Raw genomic sequence first — 12,558 nt, forward strand, 5'->3', positions numbered from 1 at the left:
GGTGCTTTGATTGTGAGTTCCTGCATGGCAGGGGGTTGGACTGGATGGCCCTTGGGGTCTCTTCCAACTCAGTGATTCTGGGAGTCAACAGTGGAGTTTATCACACAGGAGGGATTTTTCTTAATTTTGAATGAAAAGAAAGTTCAGCAAATTTACGTGAATTTGAATTGCATTCAAACTGACTTCCCATTGCCCAAAAATAGCTTGCTATTGCCTGAAATTGTGTGTGATCACCTCTCATGCAATAACGTTAAACCCCAAGATTGCATTCGGATTGCCATTGGATTATACTTCCAATTTCTCTTGTCTCATAAACTCCAGTGTGATGTAGCAGCTAAAAAAGCCAACGTAATTCTAGGCTACTTCAATAGAAATCTAGTTCAAGGGAAGTAATAGTATCTCTTTATTCTACTTTGGTCATGCATCAGTTGGAATACTGCATCCAGTTCTGGGCACTACATTTCAAAAATGATGTTGACAAGCTGGAGCATGTCTAGAGGAGGGTGACCGCAGTGATGAAGGGTCTGGGAACCAGCAAGCCCTATGAGGAGCAACTTAGGGAGCTGGGTATGTTTAGCCTGGAGAAGCTTAAGATATGACATGATGGCCCTGTTTAAGTATTTGAAAGGATATCATACTGAAAATGGAGCAGGTTTGTTTTCTGCTGCTTCAAAGAATAGGACCCAGAGCAATGTATTCCAACTACAGGAAAAGAGGTTCCACCTCAACATTGGGAAGAACCTCCTGATAATCCGAACTGTTTGACAGTGGAATAGGCTTCCTAGGAAGGTGGAGTTTCTTTTTAGGTTTTTAAAGAGAGGCCAGGTGGCCATCTGTCAGGGAGTTGGACTGGATGGCCCTTGTGGTCTCTTCCAGCTCTATGATTCTGTGACTCAGAATTAATCCTTTTTTTCTTTTCAAATGTACTTATTCCTTTGTTGCAGTCTGAATTTGTCTTTCAAAACCAGAGCTTTGTACATTTTTTGACAACAGTTCCCCAAATATGCCAGTTACAGAACTCTTTTTTTAAAGGCAATGCTTATCTAAAATGCATGGAATATATGTCAAACTTTCTTTGATCAGGGAACTGACCTTAATTTAAAGGAAGGAAGACTTACGGTGTGGGAAATGCTTTTGGAGTTAACTCTATTTAGTGTCTGTTATAATGAAAGTACACCATCCCACTGTCATTTTTATTTTATTTTATTTTAATTGTAGCACTCAGGTATGGTTGCTTGTCCAGCACAGATTTGCCTTCTCACTTCCTTTTCTTCATGTTTGGCCAAGCTGAGAAATGCATGGCTTTCGTTGGTAGGCCAGTTTCACCATTGTCTGGACTTGATGGAACGTGCTTCTTGCTGGGTTTGCTTGGTTGTAAGTGGGAAAGAGAATTGAAATTGGGCTTGGGAATCAGGGGAGGAGATTTTGGAAATATCTGAGGTAGGGTTTAGTAGTGGAGAGGAGAGAAAAACAGACATAAAGACATGAGAGTGGCTTGACACGCTGAATAGAACAAATTAACTAGTTTAACTTGTTTTAACATTGTAATAGAATAGCTTTGATTTCACTTTTGGATGTAGCTTTAACTGGATGGTTTCTCTAGGCAGGATGGAGGTTTGGTTGCACCTTCCCTTTCGCTCTGACATCCATCCATTTCCAGTCAGTTCTTCTTATCCTCCAAAGTGCCTTTTGTTATAGGCTGATTGGGTGGCAGGGCCTCGGGTGAAAGGGCACCTTTTGGCTTGGCTTCCATTGTTCCTGGATGATGCGAAGCCAACAGCTCCGGTGTCCTGACTTCTTTGGATCTCCCTTCCAGTGATCTGGGCCGATCTGAGGCAGGGGCCTCTGCAGAGTTGGTTCTCCTGGGAGCAGTGAGCTCTCTTGAGTTGGGACGACTCGGGGCTGAGATCTTGGGACTCACGGTATCTTTTATGCGAACATCCATGGAACCTGGCTGGCGTGAGAGTGGGATTTGGCTGCTGCTTCTTTGCCTTGACTCCTTGGGCTCCGGCTGCAGAAAGGCCTGGACATCTGAGGAAGACTCTTCTTTCAATCTGATGTCTATACAGCCGGGCTGGCGAGAGAGGGGGGCCTTGGCAGCCCCACTGCCTTCGGTCATTTCTTCAGCAGGCATCTTTCCTCCTGGGCCAGGATGCTCTGAGATTCTGCCAGAGGTGTCTCCACGTTTAGCAGCACTCTCTTTGGTGAGACGCGCAGGACAGGCCACATTTGGCTGCAGGGTAAAACAAACATTATCACATAGGCAAAATGCATAATGTTAAAAGCACACTAAGGACACTGCCTGTGCTGTCTCAACAAGCCTATGAGGTAACAAAAACCAATAGCAGTGGCATCTCACAAAAACCTTTACTGTCAGAAAGATATATTTATGGTACCAGCTCTTGAAGCAAAGAAAAGTGCCCAGGAATCAATGGGCTTAGGAAGTACATAAGAACCCATTTATCTGGTGTCTGCCTTTCAAACACCGGTCAAACAGTGAAGCCTGCATGCAGGATAAGAGCTCTGCTCCTGAGTTCTTTGCCTCTTAGTAACTGAGATTCAGAGTTATACTGTCTGAAAATGGAAGCAACATAAAAGCTATCATAACTAGGCAGAAAAGAAGGGATGAGATTAAAGAGTTATGAGATAAAACCTCCCTTGAAAAGTGTTCAACTAATGCAATACAACTAATTCAGCTAATGCAAAATGCAGCAGCAAGACTATTATCTGGTTCATGCTTCAAAACTATACAACGCTGATTTTGACTACACTTGCTTCCAATTTATTTCTGTGATTAACTGAAGGCTCTGGTTTTGACCTGCACAGCCCTAAAGGGCTTGGGAATCAGGATATCTAAAAGATCACTTCATCCTAGTATGTGAGATCTTCCTCAGCAGCCCTGTTGTATGTCCTACTACCCTGAGAGGTTAGGTCAGTGTGTACATAAGACAGGCTTTTATGAGCACCTCAGTTATGTAAACTCCCAAAAGAGTCAGGCTGGAAACATCTTTACTGAGCTGCTGGTGGGCACTTAAAACTTATTTTGTCAGAATGTTTTCTTTTAAAATTACTTTTGGTCCCCTTTTAAAGAATGTTTTCTCTTTATTTGCACTGCAGTTTTATTATACATCATTTGGGGAGCAGCCCTGATAGGCAGCAAACTGATTTATAAATACTTTAAATAAATAAGTAATACTTGGAATGGGAAGAAGGAAAGCTTTGCCGGATCAAGACAAAAAGGCTGTTTAGTCCAGAATTCCTACAGTGCTCTATGAGATGCATAAATGAGCCTGATGGCCAATGGGAAGAGTATTAGACTAGATGATTTTCAAGGATCCATCCAGCTGTGTCTACCAAGAAGAAAACAGTTGTCTGTACACTCCCACACTAAGCATTATTTTATAAACTTCTCACATGCCCCATCCTGATCCCCTTAAACATCTTTCTTTCCTTAAAGTTTAAAATAGTGGTATCTTCAAATCCTTTCTCAGAAATAAGTTCTAACACCCAGTTCTGGGACCAAAAGATAGCCAAGGGACTATGGGTCATATACTGTTTGTGTCTGCATGCAGTCAATAAATTGCAGAGAAATAAAAATGAAAAGCAAATATGTTTGCAGATTTAAAACAAATTCTATACAATCAGCCCTCCACCTTTGCGGCGTTGGCTTTTGTGGCTAGGGCTTGGATTATTATGTCCTGTGTAGGAATCTCTAGATCCTCCAGTACGACTGGAGAGGTAAAGTCAGAAAAGCCAAAGCGCAGAATGAACTCAGGCTTGCTGGAGAAGTAAAGAACAATAAAAAGGGCTTTTTTTGGATATGTCCAAAAGGAAGAAGAAGGAAACGGTAGGGCCACTGTGTGGAGAAGATGGCAAAGACGTAGAAAAGGCAGAATTAATCAACACCGCCATTGCCTCAGTCTTCTCAGAAAAGGCAAAGGGTGCTCAACCTGAGAATAATGGAGCAGAGGACAGAATAGGGGAAATTCAGCACAGAATAAGTAAAGAGATAGTACAGGAATACCTTGTTAATCTAAATTAATATAAGTCTCCGGGACCAGATGAACTACATCCAAGGGTATTAAAAGAACTGACAAATGTAATATCGGAGCCATTGGCAATAATCTTTGGGAACTGGAGAACAGGAAAAGTCCCAGCAATCTGGAGGAGGGCAAACATTGTCCCCATCTTCAAAAAGGGAAAAAAGAGGATCCCAACAATTATCGTCCAGTTAGTCTGACATCTATACCAGGAAAGATTCTAGAACAGATCATTAAACAGAGAGTCTGTGAACATTTAGAAAGCAATGCCATAATCACAAAAAGTCAACATGGGTTTCAGAGAAACAAGTCATGCCAGACAAATCTGATCTCTTTCTTTGATAAAAGTACCAGCTTGGTAGACGAAGGGAATGCTGTGGATATAGTATATCTTGATTTTACTAAGGCCTTTGACAAGTTTCCCCATGACATTCTTGCAAACAAGCTTGTAAAATGTGGGGTAGACAAGGCAACTGTTACATGGATTTGCAATTGGTTGACTGGCCTAACCCAAAGGGAGCTCAGCAATGGCTCCTTTTCATCCTGGAGAGAGGTGACCAGTGGGGTCCCACAGGGCTCTGTCCTGGGCCCAGGGCTATTCAACATCTTTATCAATGACTTGGATGACAGAATTGGGGGCATACTCATCAAATTTGCAGATGACACCAAATTAGAAGGAATAGCTAATACTCCAGAGGACAGGATCAAACTTTAAAATGACCTGAATAGACTAGAAAGCTGGGCCAAAGCTAACAAAATGAAATTCAACACAGAGAAACGTAAGGTACTGCACTTCGGGTGGAAAAATGAAATGCACAGATATAGGATGAGGGACACCTGGCTGAATGAGATTTATACATGTGAAAGGGATCTAGGAGTCCAAGTAGACCACAAGTTGAACATGAGTCAACAGTATGATGTAGCAGCTAAAAAGGCCAATGCGAATTTAGGCTGCATCAATAAAAGTATAGTGTCTAGATCAAGAGAAGTAACAGTGCCACTATATTCTGCTTTGGTCAAGCCCCACCTGGAATATTGTGTCCAGTTTTGGGCTCCACAATTCAAAAAGGTTGTGGAGAAACTGGAGCGTGTCCAAAGGCGGGCGACTAAAATGGTGAAGGGTCTGGAAACCATGAAGCCTTATGAGGAAAGACTTGGAGCTGGGTATGTTTAGCCTGGGAAAGAGATGGTTAAGACGTGATACGTTAGCCCTGTTTAAATATCTGAAGGGATGTCACATTGAGGAGGGAGCAAGCTTGTTTTCTGCTGCTCCAGAGAACAGGACCCAAAACAATAAATGCAAGCTACAGGAAAAGAGATTCCACCTCAACATTAGGAGGAACTTTCTGACAGAGGTGTTCAACAATGGAATACACTCCTTCCTCGGAGTGTAGTGGAGACTCCTTCCTTGGAGGTCTTTAAACAGAGGCTGGGTGCTTTGATTGAGAGTTCCTGCATGGCAGAATGGGGTTGGACTTGATGGCTCATGTGATCTCTTCCAACACTATGTTTCTATGATTCTATAATTCTATGATTCTATGACTCTCTGGTCAACTTGCACCAAAAGCTGCACTACAGGACCTAGTGAGTCCTCGAGAGGACTCCTCTGGACATTTGTAGGTCCTCCACCACACTTTGATGGTGAACCTCTGGCAGATGTTGACCATAGAGTTGCATTGGAGGACCAGAGATTCTTAGAGAGGTGTTTTCTCAGCTAAAAATATAGTGGGGTTTGTTTATTTTGCATTTTCCCACGTTCACAGGGGTCTTGCACCCCTAACCCCAGTGGGCCCACTGTATATTTTTAAAATCAAGACAAAAGATGTTTATAACTAACTTCTAAGTCTCTTTTTAGGGCAAATGATATACGCAGACACGCGCACATACTAACCAGCATGGGGTAGTGGTTTGAGTGTTGAACTCTGGGCTCGATTCTCTGCTCAGCCATGAAACCCACAGGGTGGCCTCAGGCAAGTCACATGCGCTCAGCTCCAGAAGGCAATTGCAACCCTCCTCTGAATAAATCTTGCCAAGAAAACCCCATGATAGCTTCACCTTAGGGTAGCCAGAAACTACTTGAAGGCACACAGCAACATCCATCAGGGCTGAATTTGGCAAAGGATTTGTGGCTGAGATTCTCTGGTGCGTTACCTGGCCGATAATCTCTGGACTGAAACCATTGCAGGCTGTTCTCAGGGCTGTAGATTTGTTGACCCACTCAGTGAGCCGGGCGGCTGCTTCGACAGAGCGGCATGTGAGGTTCACTTTGGCCGGAGGAATCTTCAGTGGCATATCCCAGGTGCCCATGTAAGTGCCCCAAGGGGATGCCTGTCGGGAGAACGTAAGAGACATGATAGATCAATCCAAAATGTCCCATTTCCATCGCAGCCACATGGATGCCTCTGAGAAGCTCAAGAGCAGGACATGAGCATGACAGCAACCTTTCATTTCTCTCCTGGTCACATCTTAACCATCTCTTGCCAAGCAAGTGCAGAACCTGGACCTCAGGTTAAACTTCTGTTTTGGTTTGGATTAATGTGACTGAGAAAAATTGAAAAATTGAACAGCTGGGCCCGTCTTATTGAAAAATTACTATAAGTCGATTGCATAGAATCTCAGAGTTGGAAGAAACCCTAGGGCAGGTTTTGAGGCCAAAATTGTGGATTTTGATAAGGGTAAAACCTAGAGGTATGTAACAAAGGATCTAAAGGATGAAGCAAAGGAAAACAATGCCAAAGAACTTACAAAATTCCAGCAGGCATAACTGTATTCATACTAAGGCTGGATGGATGAGAGAGTAGAGATGGGTCAGTTCTTCCAGGACAGATTCCACTCTTGCCTTTCACCAGGAGATGGTTTCTTTTTTTCATAAGTGTTAAAGTACAGTATTTTCATTGACCCTTGGATAAGTCAACTCAGCTTTTTGGGGATCAATTTTTTGACTAACATTTCTAGATTTATACATGGGTATATACAGTAAGCAATGAAGCGGGGAGGTCTGATGATGGTGTGATAGGCAGGACTACCTGTGGTGCAAAGCAAGCAACTAACATGTGCAAGGAAAAACTGGGTTCTGTGACCTGGTCTACAAATGAAGCTGCTTTGCACAACTGTGTGTATAATTTAATAACTTATTCAGTCTGTTGGTCACAAGGATGTTTGAGAAATGGACAGGACTGTGAGTCTTCTCCCTCCCCAAGATTTCCCTGAGATTTCTCCATCCATTGCTTCCCAACTTATTTTTTGCAGCCAAAGATTTCTGAAACTTAAAGGGCTTCAGAACCAGCTAAGGAAGCTGGTGTGTTAAAATATTTTGTTCCCTGGGCTTTTGCCGAGCAGCATATGGAGCCTCTGTTTTAAATTATTTATTGACCTTTCCTTAGGCTGTTGCACCTTTCCTTCCAACCCTCAAGAGTTTTCATATTCTGTATGTCACCCTCCTAGTAGTCCTTAGTTCTAAAAGTCAAGAAGACTGTTTGCATGACTCCCAGTTAAGGAATGGGGATTGGTTTGGAGCCCCATGATTTAGTCTGGAAAATGAGAAGAGCCTCACCTTTGAGCGTGGCACCGAAGGCAGCAGATGGCCTTTGTCATCAGCTATAAATTGTGTATAACCTTCACGGGCAGAAGGGTGCTATGAAGAGAAAAGATGGGAAGAGAATGAGGTCTGAACAAGATGAGAGAAGGATGATGGTGGTGATGATGATGATGATTTTGATTTCTTACCCACCTCACCTCTCCCCATGGATCAAGGTGGGGAACAACAGTTAACAAACACATCAGTTAAACCACATCAGTTAAAACACATATCAATTCAAAAGGCCAAATAAGATATACAGTTGGTCCTCCATATCCACAGATTCATTATCCATGGATTCAAGCACCCACAATTTGAAAATATTACAAAAATATGTAAATTCCAAAAAGCAAACCTGATTTTGACATTTTACATAAGGGGCACCCTTTTACTATGCCACCATATTGAATGGGACGTAAGCATCCACGGCGTTTGGTATCCAAATGGGTTCCTGGGACCAAACCCCAGTGGATACCAAGGGCCTACTGTAGACATATTAAAACGAGTCTATGTTTAAAATGTGTAATTTAAAATTCACAATTTAAAAATGATCTAGATAGGCCTGCCAGAAAAGATTAATATTCAATGCTGTTTTAAAATCAGATAAATTATCTTTCTGACAGTGCAAGATATCAATAGAATAATAGAATTGAAAGAGACCACAAGGGGAATCCTGTCCAACCCCAGCTGCCATGCAGAAACTCTCAATCAAAGCATCCTCGACAGATGGCCATCCAGCCTCTTTTTAAAGACCTCCAAAGAAGGAGACTTCATTACTATCTGAGTTTCACTGTTGAACATCTCTTACTGTCAGGAAGTTCTTCCTAACGTAGAGGTGGAATCTCTTTTCCTTACTTTGCATCCATTGCTCTGGGTCCTAGTCTCTGGAGTAGCAGAAAGCAAGCTTGCTCCTTCTTCAGTATGACATCCATTCAAATATTTTAAGATGGCCCTCTCCTCAAGCCCCACATTTCAAATGAGTTAATTCTGTTCCTAGCAGCTTTGTTCACTAACCAGCTTCTACAACCATACATAGAATACATAGAACTTGGAAATTCAATGGCATGGTCAATCCTGGCTCTGGTATTCAATTATATATCTTTTTCAAGATCTTGTATTGGTTTCTTCATAGCTGTCCTTCCAAGTCTTAGGTGGGTTACAGACCGCCATTTCGAACATCCTCAGGATATCCCAGTTTGAAAAAGGGGCGTCTCTTCTAGATGTCCCTACTCCTATTACAGACAGAGTCCTAACAAATGGCAGCGGCCGTTCCACATGGCTGCCGCCATTTTGACGTAGCGGATGCTCTGCATCTGCATGTCGCACCCCAGAAGTGACGCCACGAGTGCGTGACTAGCGCCTCGTGGCGTCTCTTCCAGGGCCCAGGAAGGAGCGTGATTTTCGCGCTCCTTCCTTTGTAGTGTCCGGGAGCCACGCAGTTTGGACGCTGCGGCTCCCGGACGCTGCAAATGGCTGCGGCGGGAGACTGCCCCTTCTGGGCAGTCTGTAACCCGCCATAGTCTTCTTTCAATTTCCTGACTGTAGTCCCCATTTAGACTAATGGCCAATCAAGACTTGTTACCAAGAATAACAAAAGATGTAGGGGGAAAAAAGACAGTTTGAAGCATTTGAAAGGGTGTCAATTGAGGATGGTGCAAGCTTGTTTTCTGATGCTCCAGAGACCAGGACTTGGAGCAATGGATGCAAACTATAAGAAAAGAGATTCCACCTCAACATTAAGAAGAACTACCTGGCAGTAAGAGATGTTAGACAGTGAAATATGGTACCTCATAGTTTGATGGAGTCTCCTTCTTTGGAGGTTTTTAAGCAGAGGCTGGATGGCTGTCTGTCAACGGTGTATTTCTGCGTGGCAGAACAGGGTTGGACTGGATGCCCCTTGGGGTCTCTTCCAACTCTTTGATTCTATGATTCCAGATGTGCACTCTTTAGACCACCCCAAATCCTAATAAAGATCTCATTCGGCCCAAACAGACAGGCCAAAATCAAGCTGCTTCGGGTCACTTTGGAGGTATGCTGTTTAAATGATGCATGTGTCCTAAGAGGCTGGAAGCCGCACCAAAGCCACACTCCAGTCCTAAGGACTGGAACACAGCTTTGGCACAGCTTCCGGCCTCTTAAGATGCATGTGTCATTTAAACAGCATACCTCCAAAGTGACCCGAAGCAGCTTGATTTTGGCCTGTCTGTTTGGGCCCATTGGCTTCACAGATGGCCTACTACTCCATCCCACAGACACTCACCTCCTTAGTAACTCTGGGAAGGTTCCAGTTCCCCAATTTCCGGGGAATATAGGCATCTTCATACTGTAGAAATTAGAAGAAAGAGGGATGATGAGGAATCTGTAAGGAAGCGCAGCAGATTGTAGCAGCAACAAAGCTAAGGAGATGCAAATCTAACCCACACACAGCATTTGAAATGCTAAGAGGGGAGGTTCACTTTGGATAACGGAAATCATCTGGGGACCTTCTGGTTTTCCAAAACAAGGTCCCCAAGTCCCTAGCCCACATGGTTTCATAGAAGAGCTTGAAAGGCACTAAGGTCTAAAACACTGGAGAAATTGTCCAGTTTGAGGCTGCTTGAACTGCCCTGGCTCAATGCTAGGGAATTGTGAGAAGTGTAGTTTTGTCAGACATTGAGCCTTCTCTGTCAGAGAGGTCCAGGGCCACAATAAACTACAATTCCCTGGATTCCCTAGCACTCAGCCAGGGCAGTTAAAGCAGTCTCAAACTGGATTGCGTCTGCAGTGTGTTTTGGACCTCAGTGTCAGATGTTTGGGGTCCTGGATAAGGAAGAAAAGTGGTATACAAATTACATTCAACCTTCCACATTTGTGGCTTTGACTTTTGTGGATCTGATTGTTCACGGATTTTATTAATATGTTTTCTCTAGGACTATCTAGGTCCTCCAGTGCAACTCTATGGTCAACTTGAACCAAACGCCACACTGGAGGACCTAGAGATTCCTAGAGAGAACACTCCGCTAGGCCTTTGTAGCTCCTCCAGCACAATTCTGTGGTCAATATCTGGCAAATGTTGGCCACAGAGTTGACCTGGAGGACCTAGACATTTCTAGTGAGGTGGTCTCTCAAGTAAAAACACGGTTGGCCCTTCACATTTGTGGCTTTCACCTTCACACCTTCTTATAAACTTTTTATACAAAATACAAACTTTATAAACAGTTTGGGTGGGGACTGAAGTCTATCCTGTCTTATTGCAGACCCCTGGAAAACCTTGAAGTTCTACAGATGTTGTGTTGTTGTCGTTGTTGTGTGTCTTCAAGTTGTTTTGGGCTCAGGGCAACCCTAAGGTGAACCTATCCTGGGGTTTTCTTGCCAAATTTGCCCTTGCCATCCTCTGAGGCTGAGAGAGTGTGACCTGCCAAATAGCAGTAGTAGTAGTTACTGTTGTGTGCCTTCAAGTTGTTTCTGACTTACAGCAACCCTAAGGCGAACCTACCATGGGGTTTTCTTGGCAAGTTTCTTCAGAGAGGGTTTGCCCTGGCCATCCTCTGAGGCTGAGAGAGTGTGACTTGGCAAAGTCACCCAAGTGGGTTTCCCTGGCTGAGCTTAGATTCGAACCCTGGTCTCCAGAGTCATAATCCAATGCTCCAACCACTAGGCCAGGCTATCTCTCAGCTCCCATCAACCCGTACCAATCTGCCAGGCCAGCTGGGGATGATGGGAGTTGGAGTCCTTGTTCAGGGCAATGGCCGACCAGCCCCAGCGCCTACCTGCCCAGAGCTGTAGTTCGATGCCATGCTGCCTCCCCAGGACTTTGTTTGGTCCGTCTCCTAGCAACAGAGGACAGTGGGCGGGGTTAGCGAGGAGGAGGAGGAGGAAGGCGCCGAAGCCCCGCCCCCAGCGTCCTCCAGACTGGTTGGTAGTGTGCGCATGCGCTCTCTGCTTCCTGTCCTGTCAGCTCCCCTCCATTTCACTGCAGAAATAAATCCAGTTGGAGCCCCATTTCAGTGCCCTGGCTCAAGGCTAGGGGATTCTGGGAGTTGTAGTTTTGTCAGGCATTGAGCTACTGCAGAAATAAATCTAGTTTGAGGCTGTTTTAACTGCCCTGGCTCAAGGCTAGGGGATTCTGGGAACTGAGGCATTGCGCCACTGAAGAAATATAGTTGTCTCTCCATATTCGCCAGGGTTAGGGGCATAAATACCATAAATCCCATACATAAATAAGACCCCCATGAATATGGAAAAACCACAAATAACAAAAACACCATGTTTTTACCTGAGGACACCTCTCTAGGAATCTCTAGGTCCTCCAGCTCAACTCTGTGGTCAACGTCCGACAGACACTGGCCATAGAGTTACACTGGAGGAGCTACAAAGGCCTAGTAGAGTAGTATCTCTAGGAGTCTCTAGGTCTTTCAGTGCAACGTTTAGTTAAAGTTGACCATAGAGTTGCACTGGAGGACTTAGATATCCCTAGAGAGAACATATTAATCAAATCCATGAATAATCAAATCCGCAAATATCAAAGCATCACATATGGAGGGATGAGTGTAATCCAGTTTGAGATGGTTGGAAACAACCAGAAGGCCCAGAGCAACAACCTGGGCAAGTCACACTCTCTCAGCCTCAGAGGAAGGCCATGGCAAACCTCCTCCAAAGAAACTTGGCAAGAAAACCCCCCAAAATAGGGTTGCCATTAATTGAAAATGACTTGGAGGTACACAACAACAACAACAACAACAACAACACAAAGCATTGCAAGAGTGGAGCAAGAGGAGAACCTAATACAATAAAAAAAAGTGTCTCCTGCCAATTTCTCCCTTCAGTTTGGTCTCAATTTTGTCAAATCTCTCCCGCTGCAGCCTCTTTTTCCTATCCGCCATTTTGAGTGAGCCGCAGTCTGTGCAATGTCAGTCCGTTCTCTGTGGGCTCTGCTGACAGGACTAAATTGTGTTTGTTTAA

At 44.1% G+C, this 12,558-nt stretch overlaps 1 protein-coding gene across 3 annotated transcripts; it reads right to left on the reverse strand.

The window, feature by feature from the left end:
* Positions 1–1,195: 1,195 nt before the first annotated feature.
* CFAP126 (cilia and flagella associated protein 126) lies at positions 1,196–11,439 on the reverse strand. 3 transcript variants are annotated; one of them, XM_089483255.1, is made up of 5 exons: positions 11,367–11,439; positions 9,878–9,940; positions 7,594–7,674; positions 6,192–6,368; positions 1,196–2,233 (listed from the first exon to the last, which is right to left on the reverse strand). In XM_089483255.1, the coding sequence occupies exons 1-5, from the start codon at positions 11,391–11,393 to the stop codon at positions 1,661–1,663; spliced, it is 921 nt and encodes a 306-aa protein (XP_089339381.1). In that variant the 5' UTR covers positions 11,394–11,439; the 3' UTR covers positions 1,196–1,660. The 3 variants fall into 3 exon arrangements, with proteins under 3 accessions (XP_089339381.1, XP_089339382.1, XP_089339383.1); XM_089483256.1 differs by lacking the exon at positions 11,367–11,439 and adding an exon at positions 11,093–11,343; XM_089483257.1 differs by lacking the exon at positions 6,192–6,368.
* Between the last annotated feature and the right edge of the window lie 1,119 nt (positions 11,440–12,558).

This window comes from Sceloporus occidentalis, unplaced genomic scaffold (genome assembly GCF_023333645.1).
Source record: "Sceloporus occidentalis isolate IW3139 unplaced genomic scaffold, rSceOcc1.0.p SCAF_20, whole genome shotgun sequence".
Taxonomy (NCBI): domain Eukaryota; kingdom Metazoa; phylum Chordata; class Lepidosauria; order Squamata; family Phrynosomatidae; genus Sceloporus; species Sceloporus occidentalis.